The sequence below is a fragment of the Stylophora pistillata genome, chromosome 5, assembly GCF_964205215.1.
Source record: "Stylophora pistillata chromosome 5, jaStyPist1.2, whole genome shotgun sequence".
Lineage (NCBI taxonomy): Eukaryota > Metazoa > Cnidaria > Anthozoa > Scleractinia > Pocilloporidae > Stylophora > Stylophora pistillata.
The window spans coordinates 22845620-22862584 of NC_142523.1; the positions used below are offsets into that span (position 1 = coordinate 22845620).

Genomic DNA, 16965 nt, shown 5'->3' on the forward strand with positions numbered 1-16965 from the left:
ATCTTTCTACGGAACCGATCATTACTTATCACGTGGGGGAGGGGGAATTAAATAATGACAATATTTAAGACCCCCACCCCCCCTTCCCTGGCCTTCTTTATTAGCAGTTAATTTACAGTCTTTTTTTATAATCCCTTTTGTACTCTGTTGGCGATGATCCCTTGTCCGTTACCACTGAAATCCAGGAGAAATCAACCCTGTTACAAATATTCTCCGAGATTTTTAAATTAATTTTTCAAATCGCCACCTAATCATAGTGGATATGGCCGAAATTTAAGCTGTCGATTGTTTGTCAAAATCATGCAAATTTCAAACACTTTTCGTACGAGACTAATGTTTATTTTACTAAAACTCACAATTTCGACCCATCATTTTGTCTAGAAATTTATAAGAATTATTAAATTAATTCGAACATCTATATGTTATTTGTATCGAAACGAGACGAGATAACAAAAATATATAAAGCGTGCTTAATTTTCAGTTCTCAAAACTGCAGCTGTCAGTCATTATCTAGAACCACGAAATCATCTGCGAACTAATCAATTACTCTAAAGCAACCTTTGTTTATGTTTACATGTGCAGCCCTCTGCTTCGAATAAGTTTTTACTTCAAAAGTGACGTGTCAAGGCAAACGCAGTGCTTTTCACAGTTTGATTATTTAGCTAAGAACCCGTCTACAGTTTAAGCCACAACACCAAGGAACAAAGTACCTGAAAATGTATAACCTTAAATATTTCACACTCGGTAACTGTTACAGCCAAGATCCTTTAATTGTAGCACCTTCACCAGAATGATTTTTTTTTTTTGTAATTTTTTTATTTTTTTGGCATTTTACAAAACATTACTCAACTTGCAATACACTACAGGACACAGTTATAGTACGTTGCTTACAATAGTTAACTGAGAACACACCACAAAGAAAGTATAGTTTACAATAAACTTGATTACAGCAGATGACTTACTATCAATTATTTTCACTATCTACACGATACTCTACATTTACATTACGTAACGGCATATTACACTCCTTTCAATACGTTACAGAAATTACTTACAGTACCTTAATAATAGAATATAGCGAAATTGTGTGTTTTACATTAAAATTGACTTCGTATGCTACTCTACATTGTTTGGGCACCCATCCCACAAAACGATATGTGGCAAAAGCTTATTCTGAAAATGTTTAGCTAATTTAACAACTTCACCAAAATGATGCACACAGTCCTTGAAAACGTCACGGAGTGATCAGTTATCAACATGGACGACGCTCGCTGCGCGATTGTAAATTGCGCGAGATGGCTGATTTCTTCTCTGAGACACTTTCCACAGTATGTCCATGATAGCGTGTCGAATGTGTCTCATCTTCCAGCAATAAATGACAGGGTTTAAAGATGAATTTAGGTATACAAGAGTCAATGAGAAAAGAAAAAAATTTACTGAAGATGAAGTCAAAATAAGGCAAATAAAATATGGCAAATAACAAACTAAAAACGCGAGATATACGTAGAATACACCCACTGTGGATTTAAAGAGGAGAGCAAAGCTCTTTACATGACGAGCTTTGCTCAAGAAAAAAATTCTCAGCAGGCATCGTAAACTGATGCCGAGGTTTGGGGAAGAAGGCGTTGGGTGGATGTCATCACATTAATTACACCACAATGTAATTATACAGATTAGCGTCCACGAATCCACGAGAGATACGCGATTGCGTGCGAGTTAACGCGGGGTCATCTGTTGGCGATGAAAATCAAAATCATGAAATGAAATGAAGTTTGTTGTGCGCGTAATGGTCATAAAATACTGCGTTTTCTCTGTTTCTGCCTGTTTCCTTATAACGACATTTTTAATCACGTAGCCTTTCAAAGATCCTTCCTTTTCACAGAAGAGGCAATACCGGCGAGGCGCCGTATTCGAAAAGCCTCTCTTTCGATTATTTAGGTATGATTCTTTCGCTTGGTTTGCCATAAAACAGTAACAAAAGATATCGCAATTTTCATGTGCCGTACGACCTGAATAACAACCGTATCGAATTTCCAGTATTGCGTCACTTGGTGGATCGATCAGTGTTCACGCTTTGCGATCGTAGTACATGATGTTATTGTTTTGGTACAAAACCTGTGGCGGTCGCACGACTTGGCCTCGTATCCTGGTTAAATTCTTACCAATATTATAATATTAAACCTCGACGAGATTTTTCATGTCGAAATGTCGAAAAGCATCATGTTTTCGATTTCGAAACCATTCGAAATGAAGTCATAGAGGCAGTCGGATTTTCGACGTGCGGCTTTCCACCGGCTAACTTAACCACGCAGAGTCTTTGCAGGATTACAAGTGCCACACTTGACCCTTGCAAGCATTGGTATCTACTTTTGAAAGAGGTATATGACGTTCCTTTGCGTAAATATTTCATATGCGATGTATTTAAGATATTTCCCGACGAAATCCAAAGTGTGGCGACACGGGAACTTCAGCCGGCCAACTCATCGTTCGAAGTAGTGGGGTTAGCCAGGATTCCCGACCTCGTTCACGTTGTGTTCACGTTCCGTCTAATAGCTGGTCTATCTTCTTCGTAATAAACAATCCCCGACGAATTTATTAAATCTGCGGGATTTATGACTATCGTAAATCTGGTGAACTCCGCCACGCTAGACTTTGAGCCCGAAGGCGCGAAAAATTTATCTTTTGGCGCCAAACTCAGTCACGACTCCGAAGAGCTCGCTTCCTAACTTACCGAAAGATCAGCTAGAGTAAATTCCCTTGGAGTGGAACTGAAGAGGCTTCGAACACAGATTTCTCATCTCGAATCAGCATGGAGTCAATTTTACAGACCCTTTTTTCCACCTCAATGTTCGTACCTTGTCGTGGTGAGGTGGCTTGAGTGCCTCAATGACCAATTGCAATACAATACCTTTAAAGAATTCAGCTTCAGTTGGTGGGCTGTATTTTCTGCAAGGTAGAGGCCAGACTAACACGGACTTTGTCATTGTAGTTATTGTTATGATTTTTATAATTATCATTATTATTAATGATTTTGTTATTGTTATCATTATCTTTATGATTTTGATTGAATCATTTTCAAAATGAAATAGGCTGCTCAATGAGGATGGCATGCTCAGGCAACTAGATTTTCATTTATTTACCCCCCCTCCCCCCAAGTAGAAATTCAAGTGTTTCTGATAGTTTTTCTCTTCAATAGATTGTTAGAATGCAGAAGATTTTCTAAGATACATTGTTCAGAGGGCTTGTCTTAAGTAGTTGTTTTCTAATTCAAAACCACCTGCCTAGTTCTGTTTCTCTTGGGTAGTTAGTCCATGGACTGTTGTTATCTGATGGCAGAACTAACAGGTGGATCTGTTTCTCTTGGGTAGTCAGTCCATTATGGGCTGTTGTTATCTGATGGCAGAACCACCAATCTGTTCTGTTTCTCTTGGGTAGTCAGTGTATGGACTGTTGTTATCTGATGGCAGAACCAGTCCCTATTTTTTTCAGCTCTATGCTGTCAGTCTTTTATGGACAGTTATTTTTATCTGATGGCAGTTTTAGCTTGCTCTTTTTGTTTTGAAAAATGTATTGCTTATGCTGTTTGTCACGTATCATCTGTTATTAGTCGGAGGCACTTTGGTCAATCAATGCTATCATTGTCTTCATTATTATTATAATTGTTAATTCAGCTGCTACTCTTCTCTCTTTGCCACAGGGCCCACTACAGACAGCACTAGCTTAATGAAGTCCCAAAACCTTTCACAATGAGCCAACTCAAGAATTGCAGTCCTGAACAGTTTTTGGGGTTTTCCTGGCTTTTCTTGAGATTATTTTGTCTCAGTTTCAATTACTTGGATACTCATTCAGCTAGACTAACAATAACACCATTTTGTTCTTAGATAAACATTGAAATAATCATAATAGTAATATAAATGATAATAATAATGATTTGTTATTGTTATCATTATCATTATCATTATCTTTATGATTGTGATCATCATTTTCAAATTGAAATAGGCTGCTCAGTGAGGATGGCATGCTGAGGCAAGTAGATTTTCATTTAATTCCTCCCCCCTCCCCCCAAATAGAAATTCAAGTGTTTCTGATAGTTTGTCTCTTCAATAGATTGTTAGAATGCAGAAGATTTTCTAAGACACATTGTACAGAGGTCTTAAATAGTTGTTTTCTGATTCAAAACCACCTGCCTAGTTCTGTTTCTCTTGGGTAGTTAGTCCATGGACTGTTGTTATCTGATGGCAGAACTAACAGGTGGATCTGTTTCTCTTGGGTAGTCAGTCCATTATGGGCTGTTGTTATCTGATGGCAGAACCACCGATTTGTTCTGTTTCTCTTGGGTGGTCAGTCTATGGACTGTTGTTATCTGATGGCAGAACCAGTCCCTATTTTTTTTTTCAGCTCTATGCTGTCAGTCTTTTATGGACAGTTATTTTTATCTGATGGCAGTTTTAGCTTGCTCTTTTTGTTTTGAAAAGTGTGTTCTTATCCTGTTTGTCACGTATCATCTGTTATTAGTCATAGGGTGACTTTGGTCAATCAATGCTATCATTGTCCTTAGTATTATTATTATTAATTCAGCTGCTACTCTTCTCTCTTTGACACAGGGCCCACTACAGACAGCACTTGCTTAATGAAGTCCCAAAACCTTTCACAATGAGCCAACTCAAGAATTGCAGTCCTGAACAGTTTTTGGGGTTTTTCTGTCTTTTCTTAATTTGTTTTTGCCCCAGTTTCAGTCACTTGGATACTCATTCAGCTAGACTAACAATAACACTATTTTGTTCATAGATAAACATTGAAATAATCATAATAGTAATATGAATGATAATAATAATGATTAGATTAATGGAAATAATCATAGGAATTATAACCATCAGGATAATGAACATTATTTCTCTAACCAATGTAAATATTTTTATTATTATTATTATTATTATTATTATTATTATCATTATTATTGTTATCATTGTTATTATTATTATTATCATTATTATCATTATTATTGTTATCAATGTTATTATTTCCATCATGAATTATTAGAGATGCTTGGAAAAAAATGATCTATAGTTTCCTCCAACTCATTATTCTTTCAGTTAAGTGAATTAAGACTTTGTGAACAGTTACTGCTTTATTCTGTCATTCCTGATGACCATAGAAATGGTGAAAGTCCACAGATATTATCCCTCTAAGAGTTTCTCCAGGTGTTTTTTTTTCCTCTGAATTTGGTTACAACAGAATGAAGGGCATCAGAGTATAGTGCGCCCAGCTAGACATGAATTGCATTAATATTACAGGGTCATTTTGCTGTATTCAGGGTTTAATCTTAGCCTTCTACAGACAAGTTTGTTCCTCTAAATGCAAAACACATTTTACAAACTTACAAAAACTGCCAAGAAACAGCTGCTAAATTTATGGAAACATGACGAACAAGTCAACTAGACTGTGTACTACACATCATTGAAATCAAAGTATCACTTTAGGAACATAAAATCGCAAGGTCAGTTTCCCATTTTTAGTGCCTGAGAAAAGATCAGGCCACCAGATTACTTCAAATTCCCTGGTTGCTCGTCCATCTCAATTGCTAACAACCATTTTAGTTTACTGGGTGAGAATCGTGCTTGATTTCTTGCCCCATGCTCTTTAATTGGCCGCCTGTAAAGCTTGTTGAGAGTTTAACAGCTGCTACTTGCAGCAACCTCCATATTCCCCCGATAGCTTTTCTTAACTCTAATGGTACAGAACTTTGATGACTCAGACCAGAAATAACATCATTCACTCTACCATCCCTGTAATAAAAAACTTTGGAGTTTTCTCTCCATACAGGGGGCCGCAAATGTATTTTTACCCTCGCACGTTTATAAAAGCATTCGGCATGCCTGCTAACAAAGCTTGGATGTATGTTTCAGGAACTTAGTATCTTTCAACTCGACACCATTTGCCTGAAACCAAAATAATAATTACGAAAGTTAAGAGATTATTTACTTCTGGAGTGAAATGTACTAAATGATTTGCCCTTTCAAACATAAACCTGAGTTATCAGGTTTTGTCAATCACAAAATTACACCCCGGGTTATTAGTATTCCTTGGGGACCTTCCTATATTATCATAAATATCTAAGACAAGCAGGTCATTTAGCTAGGTAATCTATGTTTAAAACCGCGCTGTACAGCACTTAGAATTATTTTCCTCACTCATTTTTCTCACACTGCAACTTCGCGTACAATGCAATTATTACTACGCAGTCATATCTGGTGTCCAATTGGGAGAAGAGCTTATTATTTTTGTTTTAGAGGTGAATTGCGATTTCTTCCCCTATTTCGTCGAAGAAAAGCTCGAACAAATACTGAAAGTAATGAGTAAGTCACTATGAACAACTAGTGCAAAGTGACAGCACTATCGAGCCAAACTGAGAACTGTTCTTTAATGATTTTTAACATGAACCACCAATTCTTACTATTTTTAATTTCTGCGTTTTAATAGACTTTGACATGTTCTTGAGAAGATATTAAATCGGTTAGCGCTGTTGTTCCCTTCTAAATTATTTTGGTGGAAGCGCCTCAGAAGACACTGGTTTAACTAAAACCATGTTGGGCGACGTTACATTTTGACTGCACAACCCGCAATTAAATTTAATTTTAACAGCTATTCGAGTGTGTGAAGAACGGAAAAGAGCAAAATTACATACCATCGGCCTTTCGATGCACGGACGAATTAAAACTTTTTACAATTCCACTTATCCATTGCTTGTAACTGATAGACCCTGTCCTTATTCTTGCGGGAGGCCGTACGATCTCTTGTCCATTGTAGAACTTGGCAAACTTAGCGCACTCTGCCTCGAGCGCAACAATGTGATCTTTCGATTCTCTATCTCACTAGCGCAGTTGTTGTGTTGGACATGGACGAATAATACATCGCAGCGTGTCTTGTAGATAGCTAGAGATGCCATGTTTAGGATAAGCGCTGAATATGGACGAGCGTTAAAGCCGCCACTGAAATAGCACAATCGACCGTTTTTCATTGTAAGGATCAGGTCTCACACAGCTGTCAGAATTAAAGAGAGGAAGAACGTCGATCTCGCTCACCTAAGTAGCGAAGTACACCACGAGCGGCGACGATGATCAAACACCTGGAAGATCCCCGTGGTGTCCCTCTACTCTTTGGTATCATAACCGAGAGCGAGCCCTTTCGACTTGTCACTAAGTTTTACGGTTTATAAAACAAAGGCCCCGCTCTACACAAAGCCTTAAAGAATGAAACAGTAGAAAAGCTTACTTAGCTTGGAGTTATAAAAATTTCCTTTCTTAAAAATCGAAGATTTTCATGGTTTCCGTAACTTCGTATTTTTCCAAATTTCCTCTTTTACATGTTATGCTGTTTTGCATTTTCTTCAGCGTATAATTTAGTTCAGCGTCGATCATTTATCATCCTTAGAAGAAAATATTCTGATCGTTACGTTTAACTATAAAATTGTTTTGGCTTACATTGTGCGCATAAAAGGAGCGTTAAATTAAACATGAGTTGATTCCACGCGAGGGCTTTACCTGGAAAAATGCCTGCACACGAGAGACACCGACATTACCGCGTGTCCCTTTCTGGAAAACATTCGTGTTATGACAAGAAAGGTCAGCTTAAGGGTTTTGGGTTACCCAAACTATGCAATTTTGACGCCGAAAAGTGCCAAAAAGTAATTACAGAAACTTCATCCGCAACACCTTGAACGTGCTGTGGGCGCGAACTGAGATCCTCTCTTACAGTTAATAATTGCCAGGCGGAACTCAGATCCGGCTTAGCCTAATTTGCATAAATTTTTTTGGTGGGCAAAGCTCGTCATGTCATCAGACTGAGCTTGTTCTTGTACTTGTAAAGACTGAATCTGATTCTTGTGCCGTCGGGCAGTTAAATATATCTTGATGTACACCACAAATGTCAGAATCAAACCGAAAGCTACGGCAACTGAAATAATAATATTCTGAGTAATGGACAATTCCCATAATATCATCGAAGAAACAAATGCACTCCACATCCATATTCCGATAACCACAACGACAACGCGTTTGTGAGTAACAAGTTCTTGGTATCTGAGATGTAGATGAATAGCTGAAAACCTATCTACACTTACAGCCACAACACCAAAGAACGAAGCAACTGAGAAGAAATGACTTAAAATATACAGCAATCGTAGAGTGTTACAGCCAAGATTATCCAGTTGTAACCAATTCACCAGAAAGAAGGTGTAGAATGGTTGACTGAACAAACCAACAGCAACATCAGAGCACGCGAGACTCAGCAGTAGAGTTTTTAAAGTTCTTTCCATTGTCGATGTCTTGTATATGGCATAGATTGTCACAACATTCAACATGACGGTGGTGTAAGTTAGACAATTGTTGAAGATACAGTTGGCGATTAAAGTAGAACGAAGATCTCTAAGTTCGGCGTATATAAAGAACTGAAACTCGTTACAAAACAAGTCTTTCATGACATAAACTCGCTTATGACAGATCAGAACCACTATTCCAGAAAAATGGAATGTGTTGCGATTCTTTAGCAGGACAAATTCTACTTAGTTTGGGCAGCGATTCTCCACTTGATTCCACTTTCTGTCAAAAATGTCACCTTTCCTCCCAAATTTGACGAAGTTCAACAAAATAAAATTTGCATCTCATGGTATGGGTTCTTGAGATGAAAGCCAATGACAAAGAAAGAACTTACGTCAGACATTGAAATTAGCGGAAGGATTCAAGATGTTCAATTGTATTTGTTGATTAAGTCGCCAAATCTCTCCCTAAGCTTGTTTATTGAAGTATATATTCCACATCCTGATAATCTTTTCTTACCCTTACGAGTTCAACACAAAATGCTTAACACGAGAACTTGAGAGTTATCCTTGACTAAGCGGACAAAGGTAATCAAGACAAGTTAGTTTTTTTAATAAGTTAGATTCTGAAATTTTCTCGCCTGGCTTGGTACTGGTCTGAGCCCTCTGCAGAGATCTCTGGCCTAATTGCTCTAATCAAAGGAATTGGTGAAAAAGTTGATGCACTAGCAGAGCAGAAAGATTGTGAAAATGCAGGACTGTGGGGGAAGTCTATCATAAATCACTTATATTGGATAGCTGCAACTGCCCCAGAGGGAGATGGAGACATGCTAGAGGCTGTGTGGAAGTCAGTGACTAGCCACATTCAAGATATTCATGATGGGCATAGCAAATGGTATCCAAAATTTGCCCATGGTGATCTAGATGATTACGATCGAGACAAGGAGTGGTTCCAGTTATGTAAGATTACATGTCAACAAATTTACAAAACTGCTTCTTTTGTGAGTTTTTTTTATGATGGCAAATCTTGTTTTACTTTATGTTTCCTTTTCAGCATCGAAGGTTTGAGAGAAATTAACTGACATCCAACTAAGCAAGTCTCTGTTGAAAGATATCAAGATGGTATCACCTCTCTACCAGACTTCTTCTCTTGAGGCACCTCACAGTCTTGACATAGTAATATTTGCACCCAAACATATCGCTTTTACATTCTTGGCTATGTATGCCAGGTAAAGTGATGAAATTATTGTACAGCATGATAAACCTATCCTTTGCTATAACTTGTCACATTTTCAAATGCAATAATGGACAAAACATCCCTCTTTGGCTTTCAATCTACAGACGTTTCTCGGCTGCCCTTCACTACAATGAAAACAGTGATCGTTTACAGGCAGTCGCAAAGGATGGAACACCCTGCTACACAATTAGGTTCCCAAAGTTCAAAAAAGGAGAGCACTCGGTGCGTAAGGAAAGGACATGTGCTACTTATGGTATACCACTACTCCCTCTTACTATTTAGCAGAACTAAAAGAATTAAATTTTTCATTTGTTTGTTTCCTTGTTTTAACTTCCCTTTTAAATTTGTCTTCGTTAGTTCTAGTTCTAGATATTCTTTACAATTCTTCGGAACTAATCAGTAGTTTTGCACTAAATTGTGTATGTATAATTTAATTTCATAACCCAACAAGACAAACAATTATCATAACTCATGAATAATTGTTATTTCTAGGTTATACTGAGGCTCTACTTGAAATTTTTTTACGCAGGTATGAAGAGGACAAGGGGTCGTTAAAAAATTCTATACAGGATTTGAGAGAATCTATGTCAGCCCCGCTTGCTGCTTCCTTCGAGAAAATCCTGGAAAGAAACAGCAGTTGAAAAATTTGTGTCATGGTTTGCACAGCGGTGAGGTTCTAATCTAAAGTCATTAAGAAAACATTTGTTGCTTTAAAAATAAATCAAAAGATCCGGAGTTCAGCTTGCGAAACTATCTTTCTGTATTTCCCATCGAAGCAAACACAACAGGTTCAATAATTCTACAGGCCACACTCTCTAATCGCCACGTGGTCAACTTGACTACCAGTGTGGAGTGTGAATGGAACTTTTGTACATAGTTTATTTTATCCCTAGCTTGTTCCCTCTTAGTCTTATTGATTCCTGTTTATTTCCTATATATGCATCATAATTCCCATATGATTTTATAGTTCCTTTTTATTACTAGTATTATCATCATTGTCCAGCTTGTTATATATATTATTTTAACCTGGCACGTTCACTTTAAAACGAGTTATACTCAGTTGTGAAATGTGGATAAATAAATTACTTACTTACTTTATAGACAGCCGAGTTCTGTGCCTCGATGGTAATGGGCCTTTTGTGCTGTCCCATTCTCGAGCTCAGTGCCTGTTTGGTCTCTCCAACATAGGTCTCACTACATCAAAGAAGTGGCATCAAAGAAACTGTTTGGGAGAGGGTAGAGGACCATTCTCTTAATAAGAAAGGAGGCTGCGGTTTGTACTCTCACACACGTGGGACCGTGTGTTCCAGGAAGTGCCGAGTCAGCTATCACGTGACACTTGCGTGACCCAGGCCGTCTCAGCAGTTTGCTGATGAAGGCCGTGTGATGTGGCCGAAACGTCGATCGTTCGTCTATAACTTTCCAGTATTTGAATTATTTTCTTTTTATCACATTCTCAACTGCATGACTGATACAGTTCATAACTTTCATGTTTGGTCGGCATTGGCTGACAAGTTCCACGTCGCACTCGCACCTTTGACAATTTTATATAAAACACCCACAGAAGCTCATGTTAAAATAACTTCTGTTGTATTATTTTAGACTGAAAACGTGCTTTATTAGGTTTTCATGTCAAATACAAGTAAATTGCACAATGAATCAAATACCAGTCTGTGTTTCCGAGACGATCGGCATTGCTGTGAACTGGTTCTGTGCTGTCTTCGTGGCGATCGATTCGGTGAACGCTACGCGGCTCATATTGATAAGGACGTGGCCCAGACTCTCCTAAAGGTTCTGAATTATCCCCATCGCTATCATATAGGTTTAAGGCGTTCGAGTCGCTTCCCTCTGACAAAATATCGTCCGAACTTGCACGAGCTGCCACACCAGTGCTACTGTGGAGTCCGTGTTGCGCAATATTTTAGTTCCACCTCTTACGTCACAACCTCTCTCTATTGTTTTCACCGGAAGTGAAATTTCAGCATAAAATGTCGATTTTCTCCTTAAATAATTCGAATTGGGCAAAACGAATTGCAGATTCGTTTATTACGGCCCTTTTTACATAGAATAAGAAAGACATGTATTTTTGGGTTTACATGCCCTTTAAGGTGGCTCTATATAGTATTTTACAAGGCTTTGGGTATTACATATGCATGAATAATTCAGTCTCCCTTGGCAAATGTTTATCTCACAGCACTCGATAGAAGATCAGTAATGACAGCCTACAGCCTTAGACTATATATGGAAGACTTTTTCAGAACCTTAAATTTGTTGCTATGGCAACTAATGATAGAAATGCTTGGTTTTTTTTTTTTTTTTTTACCTACCTGACTTCTAGATGGTGTTTCTCGGTTTCTACGTGGTAAATTCTCTTTTTAGGGGGGAAAACAGAGTTAACATCCAAGGAGTTTCAACTGATGAAGCCACAAGAAAATCTGTACATAATTTTCGGAGTAATTCCCAATTTTCGTTTTTGACGCGTATTACATTTATGTATGTATAAATTTCGATGATTTAATTGTAAGAGCTAGAAAAAGAAAAATCCCATCCATGTGCCAATTTTCCAAAAAAATTCACAGTCTGGAACGCGCCCAATATGCGCCTTTAGATCACTCTAAAACCCTTGTTTTTCGTGACCTCATCAAAACAGAAATTCTTTAAGTTACGGTAATGCGCATGCTCGCGTCGCTCTTTCTTCAGCACGTGCTAGCTGAAAATTAGCCGAGAAATAGACGCTTACTTTTCCCCACCACGGCGATAAGTATACCTACGTGTGGAAAAACATATGGAAATGCGTGTTAAATTGTAGTTTGCTCCGCTGCTTGGAAGTGTTCAACGATCTTGGCTCAAATACGGGTTGTTTTTGTTACTCACGGGGCTTTGCAAGTTGTTGAAGATGGAAATAGAGACATTAAGCCATCAAGCCCTTTTGCTCCGAACTTCTCGAAAACATTTTTAAGATCTCGGTATAAAATGCCCCTTCCGGCTATTTTTTAAGCAATTTGTTCCTTGATGGGAGATTCTGCGTTTGTTGGATGATAAAGAGTTCCTCGGAACGTCTGCAGGAGTTCATAGCGACGATCAAGGTATTTCATGTCGTTTTCTGCGTACTGTGTTGATGACATGCTTTCTATCAACATGTCCTCTGAAACGTTCAAACAGGAGTCAAAGACTATTCTTCTTAAAGCTTTAACATCCTCCATTGCATCGTGTGCGGGGAAAGGCTCATGGAAAAGTGTCTGGTAAATGGATTGTTGATTTAATTTAACTGTGGAACCATCCGATGAGACCAGAGAGGGATGTTTACGTTTGACCAAGTTCTTCATCACAGGGAGAGTGTCAGAAAAGAAAACATTACGACAGGAAAGTTTTTCACAAAGTTGATGTCCACCTTGACGAAGAAGGGTTGGAGTGCCGAAAACCTGAGAGTTGTGCCCGATTAAAACAGTATAAATATTATTATCGCTTTTGACACGCCTGACAGTTTTCTCCAAGAAGGTTAGAAAATTTTCCAGTGACTTTCCAAGTGACGCAGTTTCTACTGGTTGATTGTCTTTGAACAGAGTCTTGACTCCTCTGGCTGTTCGGACACTTAAACCATTTACCCTTGTAGTATGAATTTCTACATCCCTCAAAGGCAATATATAGTTGTTGAAACAGTGCAAACCTGATTGATCAACTGTTCAAAGTTGCGGTTTTTCCACACGTGTTTGTTTCAATATCGTAAATTACGAAATTGTAAGCAGTGTTTCTGTCATAGGAAAATCTCTCCACCACTGGTTTGATTGTTAATTCAGGAATGCATGTTTCAAAGGTTTTCAGCTCCTCACTTGAAATTTTCAAATTGATGATGTCAAATTCTTGGATCAGTTTGGTAGAATCGTTTGGATTAAGGTTAAGTCCTATTCCACTTTGGTATGTGTTTCCTTCTTTAGCTTGTTTTTTACCTGTAAGAGTTAACTTCTGCTTATGTAGTTGAGCTCTTTGGCATTTGAAATTAATGCTGGTTTTTCTAAGTTTGTCATGGGTAGCCTTGTGATCCATCCTTTCAATGTGGCTGATACAGTGTATACCAGGTTCAATGTTGAGGCTCTCAAGTGTTTGGCTAATGTACTGATATACAAGGTTTACTTGGGAGATGCCACAGGCCACTCGGAAGTCATTACTTGCACTTGCCCCATAGTATCTAATTTTGGGTTTTTTTTTACCCTATAACACTGTTTAAGGCCTCGTTTCTGTGCGAATTTGCCCCAGGTGATAACTTTGCAACTACTACATCAGTACAATATTCATCAAAAACTCTCTCCAAAGCTTTCCTTACTTCAACACCATAGAGATCTTTGCCATAGGGTAAGTCAGAGTGTTTATAGTTAATAAGGTCTTTCTTGGCACCACACCTGGATTCATTGCAATTTGTGTGGTTTCCAAAGGAGTGTGGTAGAATGGCTTTTAAGGATTTTTGAAGGGCTGATGGATTCTCCTTATTTTGAGACACGCTATAAGAAAAACATTTGACCGATTAGTTGACAACTTTCTGTGGGAGAGCCGATGAATTTACACATTTCCCACGTTTGCCTAGGTTATACAACCTTGTAGTTAGTGATCTTTTGGCATGCACAATGTCTGTCCACTTTTCTACAGGATAAGGGACATTCTCTTTTATATGTGCAGCTGTTGTGGAGTCTTCATCTCCGACAAAAACAGATAGTTTGACTCTAGAATTTAGGCTTTCAGTAAACAAATGGACTGCTGCCATAGGCTCCATTACCTTTGGTGATGCTGTATGATTGAGTCGACAATTGTGTTGCTTCGCTTCTTTTCCAGTTTTTCTAGCATTTGTGCAGACCCTGCAGGATTTTGTTCTCGTAGTATAATCCATAACCTTCCCATAAGTTAAGCCCATCACTGCAGCTTGACCAGTTGACGAGTTATGCCCCTTTCCTTGTTTTGCCAACCCATGTCATATGAGCAGGGGATATTGATGCAGCCTTGGTCATCTGCTTTTACACCTTTTTTGAAAGCAGCATTTCTATCTTCTGACATTGCAGTTTTGCAACTTTTTTTCGCTACTTGCTCTACTGCATGCCCAATTTCATTTTCTCTACTCTTAAAAGTTACCGGGTTCACAGAGGGAAAGTTTAATGTACACACTAAATAATTTAGGTGGGTTTCACCGATTCCTGTGTGTAGACACCCAAGAACAGCTCTTGAATTGACATCATGACTGAGAGGACCTCTTTGACCACTCCTGTGTTCATTGGAGGTCTTGACAACATTCTTTCTACCACATGCTGCACAGGTAACTGAGAACACTGAGAGTAACCAACATTTTTTTCTTCTGTTGTGTTCCACAGTGACAAATTGGCTGAAAGTGACAATATTGATACTCGAGAAAATTTTACACTTAGTTCTGGCAGTTGGTCTTCTCTTTTGAAATAAATGAGCAAAGGTAAATTTTTTGCAAAATTAACAAAATTTTAAAAAGCAGTAAATGCTACTTGTGGTTTGTGGAAAATTTACAATGCTTGTTTGTTCCAAATTTGCCAAAAAACATTTTTTGTTGCTATCAATAGAAATACAATTGTGTGACACTTGGTATAGGGTAAGAACTTGCCCAAAAATTTATTGCTTATGAGAAGTTTTATATCGTTTTGAAGATGTACATGTTTAATCAATCACATAACTGTTTCTTGGAAACATTTTCATTTAATAGCCTTAAAGTTGTGTGTTCGTGTACTTACCATAAAACTGAGAATTCATTTTGACTTTTCTTTAGTTGTGATTTTCTTTGGGTAGACAAAAATTGTTTCTTCTTACCTGCTTTACAGTGCTGACAACATTTCAATGAACCTCTCGAAACATCTAAGTCCATAATTCTACTTCCATGTGGAATGCAATTTTCCTTCTTTGTTTGTTTCTGATTAAAAGTCAATGTTCGTACGTGTTAATGGTAATTGAATATTAGGTTGTAACTGTAACCAAACGTTTGTTGGAGTTTTAAAATGAAATGTCAAAATGTTTAGGTGTAATCATATTGACGAAACAACTTGCTATGAACTATTTGTGGTATAATACAAACATTCTATTGGAAAATTCATTACTTCATGAGGGAATTCCGCATTAAATTGCATGCAAAAACCGATATCAAGTACAATTTAAGGCCGAATTCACGAGTGAAGTAATGGATTTTTGCAATTCTGCGCTAAATACCTCGCTTCGTTAACCAATCAGAATGCAAGATTTTATTCAATGATGCGATTCAAATTGAGAACAATTTCTAGAGCAAAGAAAGACTTAAGGAAGCACTTTTCTTAAAACTTTTAGGTGAATTGCTTGGTGCCACACATAGTGAAAACAAAATTTAAACTACACCTGACTTAAACGGGTTTCTCTTTTTTTCGGTGGCGATCAATCTTCTACCATTCCATTAAAATGTAATTTCCTCTTTGCCCTCCACTCGTTTATCTCACGAGTCCTGTCCTCCACGTTTCCACTTCGAGTGGGTTTCTTTTGTGAAAACCGACCCTTTTCGTCACGCATTGGTGGTTGTTTTTCCCGTGTCAGTTGCACCTCTGCAGACACTCCAGCCGTTTTCAGTGTATCATCGCCCATAGAGCTCAAAGCGAAGCCTCCAACCATAAAAAGTGCACCGTGACCACTCTGCGACTTCGTTCGCGTTCGATCACGATCGTCTACCCTTTCTGATATCGGCGCAATAAATGCTGCGAATTGACTCCTCAGTTTAACCACGTCAAAAGAAGAGGAAAGAAGTGTATCTTCAAACACATTTTTAGGAGTTTTTAAGTGGAACGCGACTCGCGATAAAAGTCTCGTCGCCATGTTTATTTTTCTTTTTCTTTTAAATACTCGCGCGCTCGCGCCATTCGTACCCATGTTTCGTGCGCCAATAAACTATATAGAGCCACCTTAAATAGCTATCGACTCCTAATATACTTGTTTCATTACGCGTGAAGAGAGACTTTTGCTATGCGAGTGCAGCATGTGAATGATCAACAACACTTCTCGCGTAATCAAACAAACATATTGAGAGTCAATAGCTATTTAATTACAGAAATGTTTAATAAAAAGGTTTAACAGGAGGTTCATACTCTACTGGGTAAAATCCATGGATGGTTTTCAAAGTCTTTTTCAAACACGATCAGCCGTCGAGGAAATGAGAGATTAGGGAGAGTGAATCGAACAACTTCAAACGATATCAACGTACGAAGACTCGTGAGTACATCAAAAGTAAAACTTTATTCCTATGGCCATTTGTAATTACAATTATTTTTGGACGCTGTTCGTCGTTGGCGAACTGACATGTAAGCATTGGCGAACTGACCTCAGACGTTCGCGAATCGACCTCATACATTGGCGACCTGATGTTGGCGAACTCACACGTTGGCGAAACGAC

General features: G+C 38.2%; 1 protein-coding gene, 2 long non-coding RNA genes and 2 pseudogenes across 5 annotated transcripts; 1 reads left to right on the forward strand and 4 right to left on the reverse strand.

The window, feature by feature from the left end:
• Positions 1-701: 701 nt before the first annotated feature.
• Positions 702-8636, reverse strand: LOC148730852 (adenosine receptor A2b-like). 2 transcript variants are annotated; one of them, XM_088761350.1, is made up of 2 exons: positions 7842-8636; positions 702-1564 (listed from the first exon to the last, which is right to left on the reverse strand). In XM_088761350.1, the coding sequence occupies exons 1-2, from the start codon at positions 8474-8476 to the stop codon at positions 1246-1248; spliced, it is 954 nt and encodes a 317-aa protein (XP_088617476.1). In that variant the 5' UTR covers positions 8477-8636; the 3' UTR covers positions 702-1245. The 2 variants fall into 2 exon arrangements, with proteins under 2 accessions (XP_088617476.1, XP_088617477.1); XM_088761351.1 differs by having other exon boundaries at positions 702-1545; positions 7820-8636.
• LOC148730853 (uncharacterized) lies at positions 1546-6736 on the forward strand. Of its 2 annotated transcripts, XR_016001792.1 has the most exons (3): positions 1546-2378; positions 3090-3116; positions 3698-6736. It is a non-coding gene; the product is annotated as an uncharacterized LOC148730853 (long non-coding RNA). The 2 variants fall into 2 exon arrangements; XR_016001793.1 differs by lacking the exon at positions 3090-3116.
• Positions 5300-7735, reverse strand: LOC148730854 (uncharacterized). The gene is made up of 2 exons (XR_016001794.1): positions 6686-7735; positions 5300-5939 (listed from the first exon to the last, which is right to left on the reverse strand). It is a non-coding gene; the product is annotated as an uncharacterized LOC148730854 (long non-coding RNA).
• A 3996-nt stretch (positions 8637-12632) lies between the features above and the next one.
• Positions 12633-14990, reverse strand: LOC148730855 (uncharacterized; annotated as a pseudogene).
• A 298-nt stretch (positions 14991-15288) lies between these two features.
• Positions 15289-16435, reverse strand: LOC148730856 (uncharacterized; annotated as a pseudogene).
• Positions 16436-16965: the final 530 nt, after the last annotated feature.

What these genes read in the sequence shown, in the direction of transcription:
- LOC148730852 (XM_088761351.1), bottom strand. Translation starts at nt 8,476, where the DNA reads ATGAAAGACTTGTTTTGTAACGAGTTTCAGTTCTTTATATACGCCGAA. An exon ending in CTGATGACATGACGAGCTTT is followed by an intron (nt 1,546 to 7,819) that starts GCCCACCAAAAA and finishes CGTCATGTAAAG; the next exon opens with AGCTTTGCTCTCCTCTTTAA.